The sequence below is a fragment of the Mercenaria mercenaria genome, chromosome 1 (genome assembly GCF_021730395.1).
Source record: "Mercenaria mercenaria strain notata chromosome 1, MADL_Memer_1, whole genome shotgun sequence".
In the NCBI taxonomy this organism is placed as follows: Eukaryota; Metazoa; Mollusca; class Bivalvia; order Venerida; family Veneridae; genus Mercenaria; species Mercenaria mercenaria.
In genome coordinates, this window is record NC_069361.1 from 40,523,980 (window position 1) to 40,542,159 (window position 18,180).

At 33.5% G+C, this 18,180-nt stretch overlaps 1 protein-coding gene across 1 annotated transcript in view; it reads right to left on the bottom strand.

Annotated features, from left to right (window-relative positions):
* LOC123523216 (uncharacterized) overlaps positions 1-18,180 on the bottom strand; it is a 197,073-nt gene that overhangs the window by 12,422 nt on the left and 166,471 nt on the right. The window contains 28 exon segments of the mRNA XM_053541968.1: positions 364-481; positions 1,008-1,161; positions 1,981-2,185; positions 2,727-2,877; positions 3,043-3,462; positions 3,824-3,994; positions 4,133-4,319; positions 4,755-4,957; positions 5,225-5,372; positions 6,511-6,816; positions 7,614-7,759; positions 8,053-8,206; positions 8,482-8,631; positions 9,356-9,627; positions 9,779-9,953; positions 10,275-10,475; positions 11,116-11,219; positions 12,787-12,928; positions 13,141-13,289; positions 13,613-13,891; positions 14,067-14,339; positions 14,873-15,006; positions 15,623-15,771; positions 16,180-16,297; positions 16,649-16,742; positions 17,072-17,287; positions 17,399-17,552; positions 17,807-17,937. Of these exon segments, the coding sequence (XP_053397943.1) occupies positions 364-481; positions 1,008-1,161; positions 1,981-2,185; positions 2,727-2,877; positions 3,043-3,462; positions 3,824-3,994; positions 4,133-4,319; positions 4,755-4,957; positions 5,225-5,372; positions 6,511-6,816; positions 7,614-7,759; positions 8,053-8,206; positions 8,482-8,631; positions 9,356-9,627; positions 9,779-9,953; positions 10,275-10,475; positions 11,116-11,219; positions 12,787-12,928; positions 13,141-13,289; positions 13,613-13,891; positions 14,067-14,339; positions 14,873-15,006; positions 15,623-15,771; positions 16,180-16,297; positions 16,649-16,742; positions 17,072-17,287; positions 17,399-17,552; positions 17,807-17,937 (5,104 nt within the window).

Sequence of the window (18,180 nt, forward strand, 5' to 3'; positions counted from 1 at the left end):
TTATTATGAATTGTTTTACATAAAAACCTATCTCTTGTTAAAAATCAACCTTAAGAAAAAACAGCAAGCCTGGCTGTTTAACATTCAATACATGGAATATAATAAAGTCCCGGCAAAAATTATGCCAGACGTACAACGGTCACCTGGCATTATTCTAAGTTTTCCGGATAAGTGACATTACTCCATCACTTTTGGTTAATTTAACGTGCAGAACTACTTTAATGTATGCGATACTATACAAACACATAATGAAGATGGATGTAAATACTCCAGAGGAAGATTTCATAATAACCAAAAAGGATTTACCATTACAATCACTAAAAATAACAGTTAAGGAAGAATGAACCATTTATGTACACTTACATCCCGCTACTAGTCATTGATATATTTCCGAACGGATACATGATGTTTTCGTTAAAAAGACTGAAAGTAAACGGGTCATTTTCCAAGTCCGTTGCCATAAGTTGAAACTGTGTGTCCTCTGAAACAAAAGTTTAATTTTAAAGTATATATTTTCAACTGTTCAAAATGACGTATACTTATTTATTGTAAGTAGACGTAGTAATATATATGTTATCTTTTGAATTTTAACTTTGCAGAACAAGGCTATACGGTGCCTATCTGACCTTCCATACGTAAAGGAAGACCAAAATAACTTATATTTAACGCGCATTATCACAAACACCTGAATAGATCCATCAGCCTTTCGTGAGCCACATGAAACAATTCCATACTTCGAGGTGTTAGTACGCTCTCAGCGAGGCATGTGACTGGAAGCCAGCGACCTTACCACACCCGAGTACATGAAAATCACTTTATGTCAATAAATAGTTGCAAGTGTAGATCTACATAATTTCACATACAATCTGAGAATGACAAATATTTCATTTCTTATTGAAATCTTAATTAGTTCAGAATTTAACAAATATAATATTAGAAGTAACTATAACGTATGTATGACGTCGTTCAGTATTATGCTTACATAGCAAACAATAACAAATAAAAACCTGAATCTTCATCTATTTTAATAGTGGTTGAAATGAAAACTGGTGGATTGTTAACAATTTTAGCTGCAACTGTAGATAGTGCAAACTGGGTCTCCATGCCAAAATACGTTTGATTCTCCGTCATGCTGTCAGCTGACAAACGTGTGTTACAAATCTGAAGACGAAAATAAATATAATTAAGTCAAATATTTTTATAGAGCTGCTTTAAATTTATAGCAAAACAGAAATCTTCATTCAGGTAAAACATTGAGTATGGAAGTATATAAGAACGATTTGGTCCTATTTTATTTCGTTCTCTAACTCTTATCAATGTGAGCAAGTTGTAAGCTCTTCTGTAAACGAGTGTATACTGGCATATGTTGGTCAATGACATGTTAACTGAAATTAAAATAATGTTGATAAACGGCGTTAAACGACACAGGAAACAGACTACATACACACAAATTGTTCAAAATGAATGTCCAAAAAGCAACATCTGATAATGTTTATTGTAACAATGCCTGTGTTAAATAATGCTACCTAAATGAGTAGTCTTTCAGGAATATTCCATTCAACTTACTTCACTACATAATCATAATGTAGAATACATTTTGTTCGAACTTAATGAACTAAAAGATAAACAGTATATGGATGCAGACAACCTAGCTTAATCATATAAATACAAAAGACGTATGTCGTTTTATTCAACACATATCATACATTTATGTGACGGTTTTGACTGCTAAATTATTAGAGAATGATAACGACATAGAGAACCACTACGCCTTTTTCATTGACGGATGGGGGAGAGAAAGTTTAGTAATTGTTTTTATTCATTAATGTTTTCAAAAATATTTGTACCAAGATAGAAGAGAAGCCCTCCGTTGTGTCATCCATTTTCGTATCATTGTTCCATTTGCAAGTTTTATTCGTTATCTGCCATTGTTGCATGTCTACAACATAAATAAATTAATCTTAAACATGTTCATTCTACATTCTTTTTAAATAGACAAACAAAAATCAGTTCATAAATCCTGTTGAAATAAAAAACATTACCAGAGTTCCAATGAATAACCATTGTTATTGTATTGACGTTTCCGTCAGTGGCGTTGGTTTCCGGATATGTAAGCTTTAATGGAGCAGGCAAAGATTCCTGGCCAACAGGACTTAGCGTAAATGACACTTTAAAAGAATGTATCCTGCAAACATATATTCATGAACATATAAAACAATCGGCGAATAGGTGCAGCAGATGGAAACACAAAATGTTCACTGTTACAAATATCTGCAACGATCAATTGCATTTAATAACTGCTAATTTCAAGTACTGCATGTTCCGATTAAAACAAAATTCTTAAATGTGGAATATTCCGCATATTAAAGTGTCGCAAGTACCAATGGAATAATTATAAATCTAATTTGAACACTCATCAGAAACCATGAAATAAACGTCATCCTTAAGATGTAGAGGTCAAAATGAACAACAATTAAACATGCTTACAGCTAGTTGTTGTTTTTTCTTTCAATCGAGTTACTCATTTATAAATATATATATATATCATCATCATCATCAATATCTATCATTAGTGAGCGGCCCAGGTTTAAATTATAAGTATTATACTTACGTCACACATTACAATAAATTATATCAGTTAAAGAATTGCACGTCATTTCTTATTTCTAAGTGTTCCACATGCCTTTGTAAACTTAATGTATAAACCACGCATAAAAGTATGATACCGTCTATGTAGAAGCCTTTCCGATTTATTGAAAGTATTCTCTGGATTGACGATGTATGGCTTAAACGTTGTTGATGCCACAGAATCGTAGCGTGTTGTCATATTTTCTTCAGTCAGCTCATTGAATAAAATACTTTGACCATCTGTCATGCCTTCAACAGAAAACCACACATATTAACCTATAAAGATAGACTTTGATAGATTACCTGTGTAAACGTACTATGATTACTGTGTGAAATATAAATTTCAATTTGTTCTTACTTATATAACATACTTTGTAGTAGTATTACAAGGAAACGACTCAAAACGACATATACCATTAGGCATTTCAATGCTTAAATCTGAGTAGCTTCTTTTTACTCTGCTAGTCTGGATATCTTTCAACTGAAAGCTCTTTCTCTTTCCAGATTCACTCTTAAACAATACAGAATTTTCGTCAGTAATAAGTAGAGAGTTCACAAATTTGTCGATGCACATCTCCGCTTTGTTACATAAACGCATGAATAAGAACAATGTCCTGCCGCTTTCCATACGGAATGTATTATCATCTTCGTTTGCTGTACTGTAATCGTACATTCCTTCGCTTAATACACGAAGCTCTGAAACTTTACGATACGGGATGTTGTCAATAACTAGATAACCATTTTTGATTTCAACAATGCCCGACCTGTTATATCCTACCCAAACACAAGGTATTACGTCATCTATTTTGTCCATAGTACTACCAACACAGAAATCTGAAAAACATAAATATATCGGGTATTCATTATTCTTAATGTCATTGCGCTCTCGTTGACATGTAACAAACTTTATTGTTTACATTTTGATAAGGTGATAAAATACATAGCATGCGACGAGTTATAGCTACCGGTTACAAAAAATAGATTAATATAATAACTATTATTATATCCTTATGCGCTAAACATGCAATTATACATAACGTTACATTACAAAGAATAGTCTAAACTGAGCGGGAGATAATTTTCCACACTTCTTTGCACCATATATTTTATAAGCTGTTAAAACAGAATTAAAATTCTGATGAAAATAGTCAAATGACAGTTGTCCTGTAACACATATCATTGTGTTTAACTTTACCATAACGTTTAATGTTTGGATCTGTGCTAACTGTCCAAGATTCACCGCATGAACTAGGATCCGTAGACTTGACGGCTGTTGGCGGGAAAACTTTCTCACGAAAGTGATCGGCGCCAACAACAGCTGCCTTTACTGTATCAGGATCGGGAGCTTCAAGAAGTACTGTCACACCTACAAAATGGTGATGTATTTTTTATTTTTACATACCCTAAATGTTGCTCGTTATTTCGTTGGCAAATGCTTTGTAGAAAACAATTTGTTTCTAATATAGATATATGCTATTGTTTGTTACCTTGTTCTCTTATTTACCTTTCGTGTCTTCCCATGAAGAGGTTAAGCCTGCCATATTGGTACATTTTACGCTGACATAATACGTAAAATTGTGTTTGAGGAGTCCTTCTAAATTGCTATTGATGCCTGTAGAGAAAGTTCCAGTTGACGTGTACGGCTGAATGTCTTCAAAACCGGTAGAAGTCCCGATAGCCCATTCATATTCCTAGAAAATTAACATAGATTTTATGATATTCTGTGATACATGAAGTAAAAAACATACTATACTGTGAAATCATTTATATTCGCGGGGGACCAATTTTCGTCGATTTCGTGCCTGCAATTTTATCCCAACGAACAAATAATATTCACATTCATTTTATGTTCAAAAGTTGAAATCCACGAATTCATATCCCCGCGAAATTTCCGTTTTGACCAAAACCACGAAAGTTCATGCCCACGAAATTAAATGATTTTACAGTATGTTGTGTAATAAAACTAGACTTATGATAGTATTGGTTTTCAACACGGTAACAAATTGCAATGCCTTTTCACGAAGATACCATTAATATCTTCGCCTATGCACATTAATGCAAATTTCATAAAACTATAAATAAATAAATGATTTCCTGTGAGGAATATGAATTTAGATTAAACATACTGCTATCTCGCTTTTGTCATCATTACAAAGCCAAAGCGCTTTAATGGTATCATTCGATCCTTGAAAGTCGGATGGAGTGTAATCTCCCTGTCGTACATCTATATACATCATTACTTCCTCATCGAATACAGGCGGTGTCAGGTCAATATAGAAACCATTGGATGACGATACAGCATCTGTTCCTGATCCAAGGACTGCTTTCACTATTTATATATGTATATGTTATTTTATTCAAGACTGATGCTACGTTCTTGCGAAAATATCTTACTCTCAGTTCAGTTCTTCAAATAAAGTAAAATATTCATTTATCGGTAACTATTACATCAAAGGAATTAACGTAATAGAAAGTATATATCTATGTGAAGCTATTACAAATGGAGAATTAGTTATTAAATACATAAATGAAACATATTTGTATCTTATTCCGAATGCAAGTATTTAGGTTTTCAAAGCTATTTTGATAATACTACCTGTAATATATAAGGCTTTGTCGTAAGATACGTTCATTTCTGCATCTTTAATGGTAAAGTGTACCAAGCTATTGCCACGTGACTTGCACTCTATATCACATTCAAAATGCGAACAAGCGTCTGTACATGGTATGCACGGTTTATACACCTGAAAAGATAATGTTTTTGGTCAGTCTAAAACTGGTATCCTCGAAAGGGAAATAATGTTGAAATTGGACAAAAGCTAATGTTTATACTGAAATACCTTATTGACATTTACTTGAGTAAAGTGATACTCTTATATTTTTTCTATATCAAACTTTATTTATAATTTTGTTCATCTGACCTATACGACTGACGTGAAGTATACAAATACCCTTGATAAATTTCACGACATTGATCACCATTATTTCTTTTAACCACATACTTCACTTAATACGTAATCAAAACATAGATACATGTAATGAAAAAAATGCCTATATAATCTAGAAAATTCACAAAATGAGTTAACTTTCTTATCTTATTTTAACAACATCAAAACAAGCATCATGCATTTTAAGATAACTTAGATATATAATTTTAAATTAGTCACATACATTTTTGTCTGAACGCTTTAGTAATGGACGTGCTCGTAAAGTGTTATTAACGCTTTAAGAACAGAGCTTTATTAGAATAAGATCTTTAAAAAGATCCTCTGGAAGCATAGAACGCAACCGAGAAACATAATAGCAGATTCAATTTGACTGAGTCTGTTCATAAGAGGCCATGAAATATGCATAATCCGACTATCCCGCACTCCTATCACCTCCCCGGCACCGACCTAAGCGGAATTCACTTATAGTAAAAATGAATATATTCCATGATTCCAAAGGACCGGAAAATATTACAACAGTGAATTTAAAACTTACAATGATAACGTTGAAGAAAATATTGTAATTTGTCCCCAATGAACGATCTTGTGAAAAAACTGCAGAAAGTGATTTCAATGGAGAAAAATGACTCTAGTGTTGGTATAATTTGATTACTGTCGATCCGGATCATATAACACCGTATAGCATAATCTATCTTCAAACAGTAGAAATCGAAAATAACCTATACGGAATTTCATTGGCTATTGGCTAGGACGAAACTGAACAATAACTTAAATTTAGTTTGAAAATCGGACATATATTTTCCCTGTATTGATCGAATGTATCTACACTTAACTGGAAAGAACACTGTAGTGGGTCATTTATGAACCTGAACAAGACATAGCAATATAACAGTGAAATAAATATATTCTTCGAATATATTTCTAATATATTTACTTCTTGGAATGGAATCATGTCCACAGCTCCTGGGGTTGTTCCAATACCAGCTTCATATTTAACAATTGCATTTGTTCCTGCTTGAAACGGATTGCCAAATCTGCATAAAGCGTGGACATCTGGCGGCATTAGGAGATTTTTGAAAGTAGCCATTGCTTGCCATAGATTGAAAACATCTAAAGAAGGAACTATATTGTCTTTGTTCCACACGTGTAAAATTAGTTTAGTATTAACGCTTAAACGAGGTACGCCGCACATCTCTGATAATTGTTTTCCATCAACAAACACGTTTACACAGGTTGTTGTCTGAAAAAACAAAGAATTGAAAAGGTGTAATAAAACTGAACATATAAATGGTTCAAAACATTTATTAGAAAGGTTAGTTGTTGAACGCTTGTAACGGTTATTATTAAAACCAAAAAGTAAGTCCAAAATAAGTACTAGATTCAATAAAGAACATGTGCATAGTTACATACGTATTCATGATAACAGAATTATTAAAGTGTTGCGAGAAATATCATTTTATAACTTATAAACTATGTGCAATTCATTGACCCATTTTAAAAAAAAAAAACTAAGTCGGTTTCAAAATGTTATTTTCGTAACAGTAGTACGCAAATGCATAATAAACCTTTTCATGGAGCATTCAGCGCAAAAGCACTGTCTGTTTTACAGTTTAAATGATGACCGAACGATACATACCAAATTCATCTAAGTTTTAATGCGAAGTAATATATATTCCGTCATATACTCGTAAGTAATGTTAAAAGCCTCTCGATGAGAGTGGTCTCCATGGTAGAGTGGTTAAGCTCGGTAACTTGTAATCACTTGCCTCTTACCGGATTAGAACCCACGTTCAAGGTGTTGAATTTCTTGTATACAGCTGTCTTAAGGAAGGTCAGTGATTCTACTATGTTGCATGTCCTTGCCTGAAATAAGACACTGCGATACCTTGGGTCCTCATCCACTGTCAAAAGCGGGAAAGACGCCGTATGACCTATGAATATGTTGGTTTGACATTAATACAACGATCATAACCAACGATCATAACTGGTCAACGGCAACAGATACTGTTCCACTGGATACGTGAGCAGACAAATTACCGTTATATCTTCCTTCACTATATAGAAGACTATCTTGTAGAGATGAAACTCTGATGTTGGATTGAATTCTATTTCTGATCTAACAGACATGCTTTCGCCAGTGTTGTTGAAGAATTTACACCATGTCACAATATACGGAAACTCGCCTTAAGAAACGAAACAAAATATTAAGAATCTTCAATCCAGATGATGATGATAATTGCCTACATAAGATACGTATTAAAACTTGATTAAGAGTTACGTACTAACAAATGATAAGGTAAGTCCGAATTAAATAATCTATATAATATCAAGTATCAGCTATGCAAAAGTACACATTTCATCTTAAAGAAACGCATATGTGTGCCTGTCCTAGTATAACATGTAATTACTCTTTTGTAGGATCGTTTTCCGTCAAGTGTCAATTTGTAAAACGTGCTTATATCCAAACAGCTATTACCTGTATATATCTGTAATCCACAAGACTGTTGTGACACTATATTTGTATTTCCAGCTGTATGTGTCGTGCTATTTATTTCCCTACTTACATTCACAGTTCCATCATACGTTCCCAGTGTACTCAGGTACTCAGTGCAATTGCAGTGGCAGTCAGTCTGAAAAAAGATAGAGCTTGTCTAACGGTCAATGGACATTCATATACTGATATGTAATGCTTTCAGATACATTTTTTACATTGAACAAGTTTATATTGTTACATGTTTACTGTAAATAACATGTAAATGTTGTAAAGAAATACAATTTATATAGAAAGGGCATTATTGTAGAATTTTTAAAGATTGCGATCAAGTGCAAAACATAACACGTAATATATAAGTATACACTGAATTAAAATTGCCTTTAAATATACTGAAAGTATTTAATCTCTTACTATGTTGGATTCTAGGCAACAACTACATGAGCCCAGCTCATTCCAAATTTTAGTTTGGTGATTAAAGATATGTAGATCACCCTCATCACCATCCCAGAACGTAACGCCTGTAACAGCAATACCATTTCCATCAGCAGCACGAACTGATAACTGAAATGAAAGTTACGAGCATTCTATGACTGAGTAAAACAACGCAATACATCGCGTTAAACCGCTTACACCATACTGTTCAAATCTCAAGATTGTGTCTTTATATATTAACACAAAAGGGTCATGATGTCCGAACCTGATCAAAATGTGTACATTATTTCCTAGTAGATGTCCTCACATAATGCTATATGACAAAAACGGTCTAGGTTTTGAAGTTTTAAACAGAAACAGGTATAGATTGTTCACATTATGTAAAATAAGTTAAGAAGATTTTAAATGATTGTCTTATATATACACATATTATGTTTACATATATAATTTTTCACGTTTTTGTCTGGTTTTAGTTCTATATTAGTCTGTAAAACAATCATAATTTGTAATCATTTAGTAGAAAATAACTACATAATGCTACAGGTCAAATGTCTAAGATTTAGACCTCCAGATTTTAGACAAGAAGACATTTTTCTTATATAAAAGCGTAGTGAATCCCAGGTCATAATTTGATCAAACTTATACAGAACCATAAAACAATGCACATACCCAAGCTATGCGGCTTTGGAGAATAAGATTTTTTCCATAGGGTTGCCATGACAACAAAAATCATCAAACGGTTTCACAGAAGTAAAAATGTTGACGTAGGACGACGTACGGTAGATGCACGACCCTTCACTTATAATAATATCTAACACAGATCAATACTCAATAACAAAATTATTATACTTGCCTCATAATTTCCGCCGTCTTTCATGTCTGCCTTTCTCATATATGCTGCTGAATAAACGCGTTCTGCTTTAGAATCTCTTGAAATCTTAATGCTAACTTCGTCATTGTAGGTGTCATTGTGTATATTAACGTCTCTGTGTTGGATTGTCCAGTCTACTCCGTCAGGATCATTCAGTCGCTTTATTTCAACTGTACTCCAACCATTGTCCAACATTGATATTTGTCTTGAAGGACACGGCTCAGCAACATGTACAGGGTTATGTAGCAATGTTCCTGCAGAAAACAGTTTACGTTACATGAAACATCTGCATTACAAAATCAGGTAGAATTGACCAGAGCTGGTTCAAAATTGTATATATTTGGAGTTGCATACTAATACGAACGACACTTAACAGACGCATGCCGTATAAAACGCTAGTATTACCTTTCATGTGATCTGTGAACCCCCACCACACAATGCCATTCGTGTAATCCATACCGCCTGTAATGTGACCCGCCTTTGGAACAGAGGCATCAAATACAATAGGTGAAGTTTCCGTTGATAATATCAACCCTGCTCGGTTTATGGCTTCAATTTTAACCACATGCACAGCAGATTTCTGCAAAATAAACAGGTTCCTGCTAACCCTATTGTTAATATCTAAATTTCAATATCCTTGCAACAAACGGTCCAACAGGTTGGTTAAAATAAAACCTTTTGCTGATAGTTACATTTAGTATGGAGCGTAATTAAAGCAGACCACGAGCATTTCAAAGCTCTAGCATCTGTACAATGTAGCAGAAGATTTACATGAAATTATGTTAAAAAAACAATCATTTAGGAAGGAATTTTATGAGATTCTGGCGACTTGATTTTCTGATTTTACCAGTCAGAATAATCTGAAAAGTCTCGATTAAAGAACAATATAAGCAATATTCACCTCTATGCTAAGATTAGAAAATCTATACTCAGTATAGTTTCCAAACACTTCGACAGTCGTAAGTAGCTTTCTTGTTTGTGTAGAAGTGCAGCTCCCTTCGTACCAAAGCTTGAGGTTAAATAAATCAATACCCGACTCCTTATCAACAAATCCTTCCCATCGTACTGGAATTTCAGAGTTCGAATTCGTGTATGCCAACTCCTGTAAGAAACACATATATGATCTGTCATATAAGACTCTTACTAATGCGTGTGTCAAAAAATAAACTTGCCTTGGTTGAAGAGATTTAATTGTGTCAACCTTTCATTTGTGAACTCGCTATCATGATGGCAACACTTTTATCGTTTTGCTGTAGACATCGGTCTATATACATGTATGTATGTATTCATGTATGTATGTAAATAACACTTTATAATGAAATAGCCATATATCATGGATACAGTAATACCAAATTTTAAATGTATTTTCACTCTCACAAGTATGGGAAGTCATGGTACAGTTTGCTTAACACATACATAGGGTGCTTATCGTTTTTGATTTTTGATGACATATACTTCACAGACGATCCTCCAATAATGTCTTCTCATATTGTATCTATAAATGGGTTGAATAAAATGCTAAAATGCACGGATCTACCCAGCATGTTACCACCTTTATTCAACGAGTTTAATAAATTCAAAGAATAAAGGCACGAATGTAAGCCTTTATCAAATGTCCTATCATAGACAAAGTAAATTCTACATATGTCTTCAGTTCTTCAAACGATCTGAACGTTTAGATATAATTTAATATTTTTCAACACTACTAAATCTTGGATCTGAGTTTTGTAACAATCCCATACCATGTTAAAGTACGGTCCAGCAGTGATTTTTCCCTTCTCTGGTTTTGTTACATCAACAGTAAATCTGTGGTACGTCATGTTGCATTCACCGGCTTTATCAACACCTAAGTATAATGTTCCAACATTAAATAGAGGTAAAGATGCATGCAATCATACATTGTTTCCACTGAGGTCTATATGCGGACTTAATTGTTAATGGAAAAAGTATACTGATCACGGACGTAGGTCGCATATAAATTCTCATAGCGGCATTAATTCTGTGTATAAGTATTAAATCCAATGTATCGAAGAAAACTATTTATTCAAAAAGAGGTGCAAACATTTGCAGTCGTAAATAACATTATCAAGTACATGTATTGTGGTCGTCCTATATTTTGTACGACATCTCGTACGTACAACCTTTGACGTAAATACCATTATTTGGTTCCGACCTCCAATCAATATCACTTTTATAACTTAAAATGTAACTGTGTCTAGACCAATTGAAATAATTATAAATATAGATGTAATAATAAAAATAATAACACAATATAAATATGTTGATACAAGTATCTATCAAATTATATCAAAATGGCTAAGTCTGTACTTGTGCATTTACAGGACCTTCTTAAATTTCATTATCTATCTCAGTAGCAGTCTATTAATACCATGTGGCGGCTGTGAAAAGTCTTCCCGTAGTTGGACTAAGTGTTGTAATATTTCTGGTTCTTTGGGATAATTAAGTCTATTCAATATTTATTTAAAAGAGTTCCACTTAAGATTGTGGTAAGGACCCTGAGGGGTATTCTGCACCGTCTCTGCAAAAGAATCTTCTTGTATATTTTCTAAACTGTCACAACAGTCTTTAAGTACCGTGTAACGACTGTGGAAAGTTTCCTCGTACTTGGACTCAAGTGTTGTTATTCTTTCTGTTCCGGTGTTGTTAGCGTGATTGGTGTAGCACATTTTATGGCCTTTTACTGTCCCACTTTTATGTGTGTGGGGGAGGGGGCATATAGGTTGCTGCTGTCTCTACGTCCCTCCGTACGTCCTAAAATTATTACCCTGATTTGCTCAAACGTTCACATATAAACAAGCTTGATGTGCAGATGACCATACAGGAAGGAACGTTTTCTCTTACTTTTTACCACAGTAATGACCCTTTGATAGTTTGGCTACATAGAATATAGAGAAAAATCTTTTGTGTTAAACCCCTCAAACACAATTAAAAGGATATACTTGAAAGTTTCACTGATGAAGAACCTTGATATGAAGAAGATCAATGGAGTATTTTCTGTGGTTACATTGTATTCTTCTTTCTAGATATATGACATTTTCAATTTCACAAACTAGACTATAGTGATCAACATCTCTGTGTTCAACCCATCATGCACTTTTTGAAGGAATGGATTCAAAGTTGCTCAGATGTACATATTATCTGAATACAATTCGCTTCAAACTTTTAGTCGCACATTTTTCATGTAAAGATAGTCTGTACCAAACTCTTGAAGAAATCCTTTAAGGTCAATAAGTCAACCTAAACGTCAAGTAGTCTTTCTTTTTCTTTCGCTGATTTTTTCTGTTTATCATGATGCTTTGAATAGTTAGCTTTAAATCAAATTCCACGTAACCAATTCTTTATCTAAACTTGCAGAACTGGCTGAAAATCAATTTGAATGTATGTAATATTACCCATGATCCATATGAAGTATGTTGAATTTTGCTGCAACTTAAGATCGTTTATGTCGATATATGTACTAACGCCGACAGCTGTTACATGGTACAGATTAAACAATTCATTTTTTTCTTTATCTGTAGCTTTCCCGCCGTCGACCTGAAATTGAATACAATGGTTTCAAATGTAAATATTTAAGAAACGCGTGCAAGCTTCATGCTCCTTTTGTGATAGAACTACCATCCAATAAAAATTGTTCTCACGATAGTATATCTCAAAAATTAAAACGTACTTCTGCAAATATTAAATTCTGTGCCCGCCAATACATCAATAGTTTCTTACTCAAGTAAGTTAATAACTATCGCACTTACATATTTTCTACAGTCCCCAGAGGTAGAATTTTGATGATCAGATATGGCATAGTAGTACAACATAATTCCCACATTTGATTTGTAAGCATTCCATTGAGTCTTAATTGTCGTGTCCGAGCTGATAAAATCGGGCATGTAAATGGTTCCAGCTGTAATGATACTCATTTAAAATATACAAATATGTTTATAGATTTATTGTCAAAATAGTTTTCTCAGTTAAATAACCTTTATAAAGTCAGCAGCTGTTTAAATTGGAAAACTTAAAATTTCTTGGAGAAATAATATCAAGAAACTGACACTTATCAGGACTCTAAACAGACCTTCAATGCCTGCTTAAAGTATCGCAAACGCCAGGCGGAGAATTAGTTTAAAATGCTAATACTTACATGAGGTTGAATTACAATGTATTGTTATTCTGACTGAAAATAATATGGTCCATTTAGACTGATTAGGTCTTTAAATATATTCTCACCAGAAACTCCTCCATCAAAACTGACGTAAAATCCATTTGATGTAATTGTTGCAGACGTGGACGATGCACTGTAGGCTCTCACTGTGAAATAGTACATAGCAAATCCCGGTTCTAAATCTAAATCTTTGAATGTTACCGAAATGTTAAGGCCAACGTTTGTGAATGGAACAATGTTGTCTCTTGTTTTGTCGAAGCGCCTGTCCGTTCCTAATGCAACCTGATAGTAACTTACTTCTTGATCCGGATCAGATTCATGTTTGACATCAATGCCTTTGTTACCTAAAATTCAAAATGTGTTTATGTGCAAAACATATTGTGTTGCAACTATTTTGATAAGCTTTATCTGTGATATTATAAATACAGAATTAATAACACGGTATTATACTTTAAGCATACACTACTGTATTTAAATGTCATAAGAGTACGGTTATTCTTGCAATAAAATATCACATACCAGTAAGTATTTCGCTGATGCTTTTTGGTCGGCGTAATTCGCCAAACCCTTCCCAGTTTGCCGAAACCATGGTCCGGGATGACAACACCTTAAGATCATACCCTGTCACATCACCATCATACACTAAGCCAGGTAACATCGGATTTGAATTGATCGTTACTCCATCTGATCGCAAGGTATAATGGTGTCCTATCATGTTTCTAACCCTTAAAAGGCTGTAGTACCTTCTACCTTCTACCAAATCTAGCTGGTCTGTCCTTCCGTGTGTACTGGCTATAATAATTAAAATATATTAAGGAACAGGGATAAGCCTATATTTCATGTACATATAATTCATGAACACCTCATCACAGCTTATTTGAAACTCTTTTATTATTCATTATCAAGAATGGATGTTTGGACCTCTTGATTTAAGTTGGTATGATTCACAGGTTTTCACCTCACCCTGTATGAGTAAATCTTAATTTACAAACTCGGTAACACTGTTATGGAAATTATAACCTGATTGCGTGCACGATTATGCAACTTAGGTTATCTGTATAAATGAAGAGGTATCCGATCTATCACATATGTCAGCACTTTAATGCTTAATAATTGGAAGTTCGGAATGTTGTTCATATTTAGCTTCTACCATATCACTGAAATTTTTAATATTTACTATTGAATAATATGAATTGTTTAACAAAGTCTTCGATCTTTGTTTACAATTCTAAGCGCAAATAATGTCAAAATGTTTATCACTTTGGCTCCAATGTACATAAATTACCTTAAATTACCCAAAGTAATAACTAAATGGAAAAACCTACTGTACATATCTATAAAATCCTGAACAATAGTTCCATCTGTTTCTTCAACTGACCACTCGTACTTAACTACCGGGCAAGGATCGCCTGAAACGTCCCATTTCGCCTCAATGGAATTTGTGTCTGATTGAAATTCACTTAAAAGAATAAAGAATACTATTTTACCGAACGAAATTTTGTGATATACTTTTTGTCTACCAGTAGAGGTACCAGAGTTGTAAAATGGTGTCAAAATTCATTCAGTTTGCTTCAAGAGAAAACAAGAAATTCTGCAAAGGCTGGACGTTATGTTTTACTCTTTTGTTATAATTTATATGAAGATATAATTAACAATTTTGTTCTCGCATGATATGTCTGTAGGTGTTAGCACATGTATATTATAGGCAAATAAAGTTCAAGGAATACGAAGTCGAACCGAATAACTTAATTGTTAAAAAACAGAATATGTTAACAATAACTAGTTTAAAAAGTTTAACCGTAGGCTACCATCGACAATTCCAAAGTTGGCTACATAATGATTATTAAATGATTATCTTAATAAATTCACTTAACATATATTATAATTAACAAAATAATTGAGACATTGATTTTGAAAATCTCGGATTCTTGTCTAATAAAAAGATGTTTAAACTTCAAAACATTACATAAAATATGATACTGAAATTTAATGTGAATAGCAATTATACTTAGACATAATTATCAATGTTACAGGAATCATGACGGGTTTAACTAGTATGCATTGAGATAACTTACACATCCCCGGCAGAACGTTGGTGTGAATCATAAATACCAACATGATCAAGGGGAGACATTCCTTGACTCAAGTATGACAAATATACACCGTTTGAATAAGAACTAGTTGTGAGCCCTGCAAAGTTGGCAGCTTTAATTGTTGCGAACACCTGAAAAAAGGCAAAAACATTTAGCTAAATATATGTATATTATGTATATTAAAAAATATCAAAATTTTGTTTGACACCTTTCATTATAATCGATTATCTATTAGACATATATACCCGTGCGTTTAGTACATGTAACCTTTTAACAGAGTTGCATTTTTGATCATCTAGAGCGACAGTAGATTTATAAATCATTAAATAACGAGACTTAAATTTATAATATTATCCATTCAACTTCTGAGTCAATGATTTCACATTAAAAAGATTGATGGAATGGGCAATTAATGGTTTTATACTCCCTCTGACAAAAATAATCCCTAGAGCACTTTTAATATCTAAGCAATAACTAGATTATATCGTAATTTTCTTTCATATTTCCACGATATTGACTTCTAATGGTTTCACACATACCTTTCGCTGTCCTTTCAGGTCGATACTTTTGACAATATAGTGATTCAGTTCCGGAGACAATGATATAAATGGTGAAATGTCGGCTCCCCCTGGCGATGTCCCAATAGCCAACTGGTATCTTAAAGTAAATTATCTTCGCTGAACTCTTATAAAAGCAATTTTATAAGTTTACAGTTTAACTATTAGGATCTATAATCTGAACTTACGTTGCTCAAGTGTACATGCTTTTGATATCTTATGGACGAAATTTAAATACCTTTCATTAAAAGACGTTACTGACATTTGTCTGCATTCTTCAGAATCCTTAAAGTGTATTACAGTGCTTGTACATATTAAGGAACTTAACGAATATAGATAATGAAAAGAGATTCTAAATACATATAGGCGAATCGAAACAACTAACTACATCGCAGTTCAAAAACTGAAAGGACGAAATGAATTGTTGTTGCAGATTATAAATAAAACCTACTCTGTTATTTCGGATTCGTCATCAATAAAGTGTGTCCAGGCCACGCCAAGATAGGTAAACGCTTCTGTGCAAACAGCATCGATTCTATGGCATTCTGAAAGAAATAAATCAGATACAAAATAGTTATTTGAAGAAGACAGACATTACCTGCTAGTAATAAGACTGCAAAAAATCGAAACGGCATTCAAAATATGACAACAATAACTGAAGATAAAAAATGAAATAAAGTATAACTTAGTCTAGACAATGCACAATAAATGGTTACTGATCGTATTGCTTGAATGCATATCTTATAATGATAATGTGCATAAAGCTCAACATTTGACCTTTAAACAAATTAGATAGACATTGTACCGTGACCCAAATGGTCGATTTAACCGAAATATTAAATGATGAAAAATAATAAAACATCTCGTGATATACCATCTTCCGAGGAACACGCTTTTCGGTTCATTTCAACGGTTTTATCGACGTCATCTGGATCGACTCGTGCTACGCTAGACAGTTCAACAACTATTCCAGGAGACGGTGGGGTATTATCGACCACAATAGCTTCCGAGTAGGCCCTTGCAGACAGTCCGACTTTGTTTTCCCCCGTTACGGTCGCATATAGAATATCGGTATGATCCTTTTCCAAATCTGTAATTAAAGCAATTATTTCATGATATACCAATATATGTACTGCTGAAGAGCAGTTGTACAAATATTTCATGTAGGCTCTTGTTAAATAAAGACAGTATTTAAACTTGCCTTTTGCGGAAAATCTTGTTATCACACCAGGTATTTCTTCCGACGTTCTCAAGTCATCATATCCCTGCTTCGATCCGAATATAATGTAGTATTTTCCTACTTCGCTTTCATTGTCAACAAACCCGGTCCACGTGCACTCTATTGCAGAGTGACTCTATAATATAACACACCACATCACTTAAGATAAAACAGGGTTTTTAAATTTCCCTTTTTACAAACACTGTCAAAGAAGAGAATGATTAAATTGCGAAGAACTTTTATTATAAAACAGTAAAGGTATTTGTTAAACATCGATTTGTGGTCGACTTGGTATATTGAGGAATAATCATGGCTAAATGATCTAAAAAAATTTGAAATGAGTATCATTTGTAGTCAAATAAATGGCTATATTTGTATGCAATCAATTACCTGAATAAATTTTGGACATTGCACAGTTCCTGCCATTGGTGCAGTGCTATCCTGTATCACTGGTACCGAAACAATTGAATTTTCTAGGCCAGCTTTGTTTTTCACTCCAACGGAAACTAAATTTGTCGTTCCTGAATGAGAACACTTTTCGTATAGCCATAAGATTTTTTAATGAGTAAATATATTTATAAAATGAACCTGAAACTGCATGCACACTTATTTAAGAAATATTGATTTAGCGACATTTATCACGTGTTTATTCAAACATATACACTTTCCAGCATTTGATTGTAGAGGAAAGCCCAAGGTGCCACTATGGGCAATATATCATCAAGGCTGGGCATTTGGTTAGAACAAATGACCTTCCGTTAACC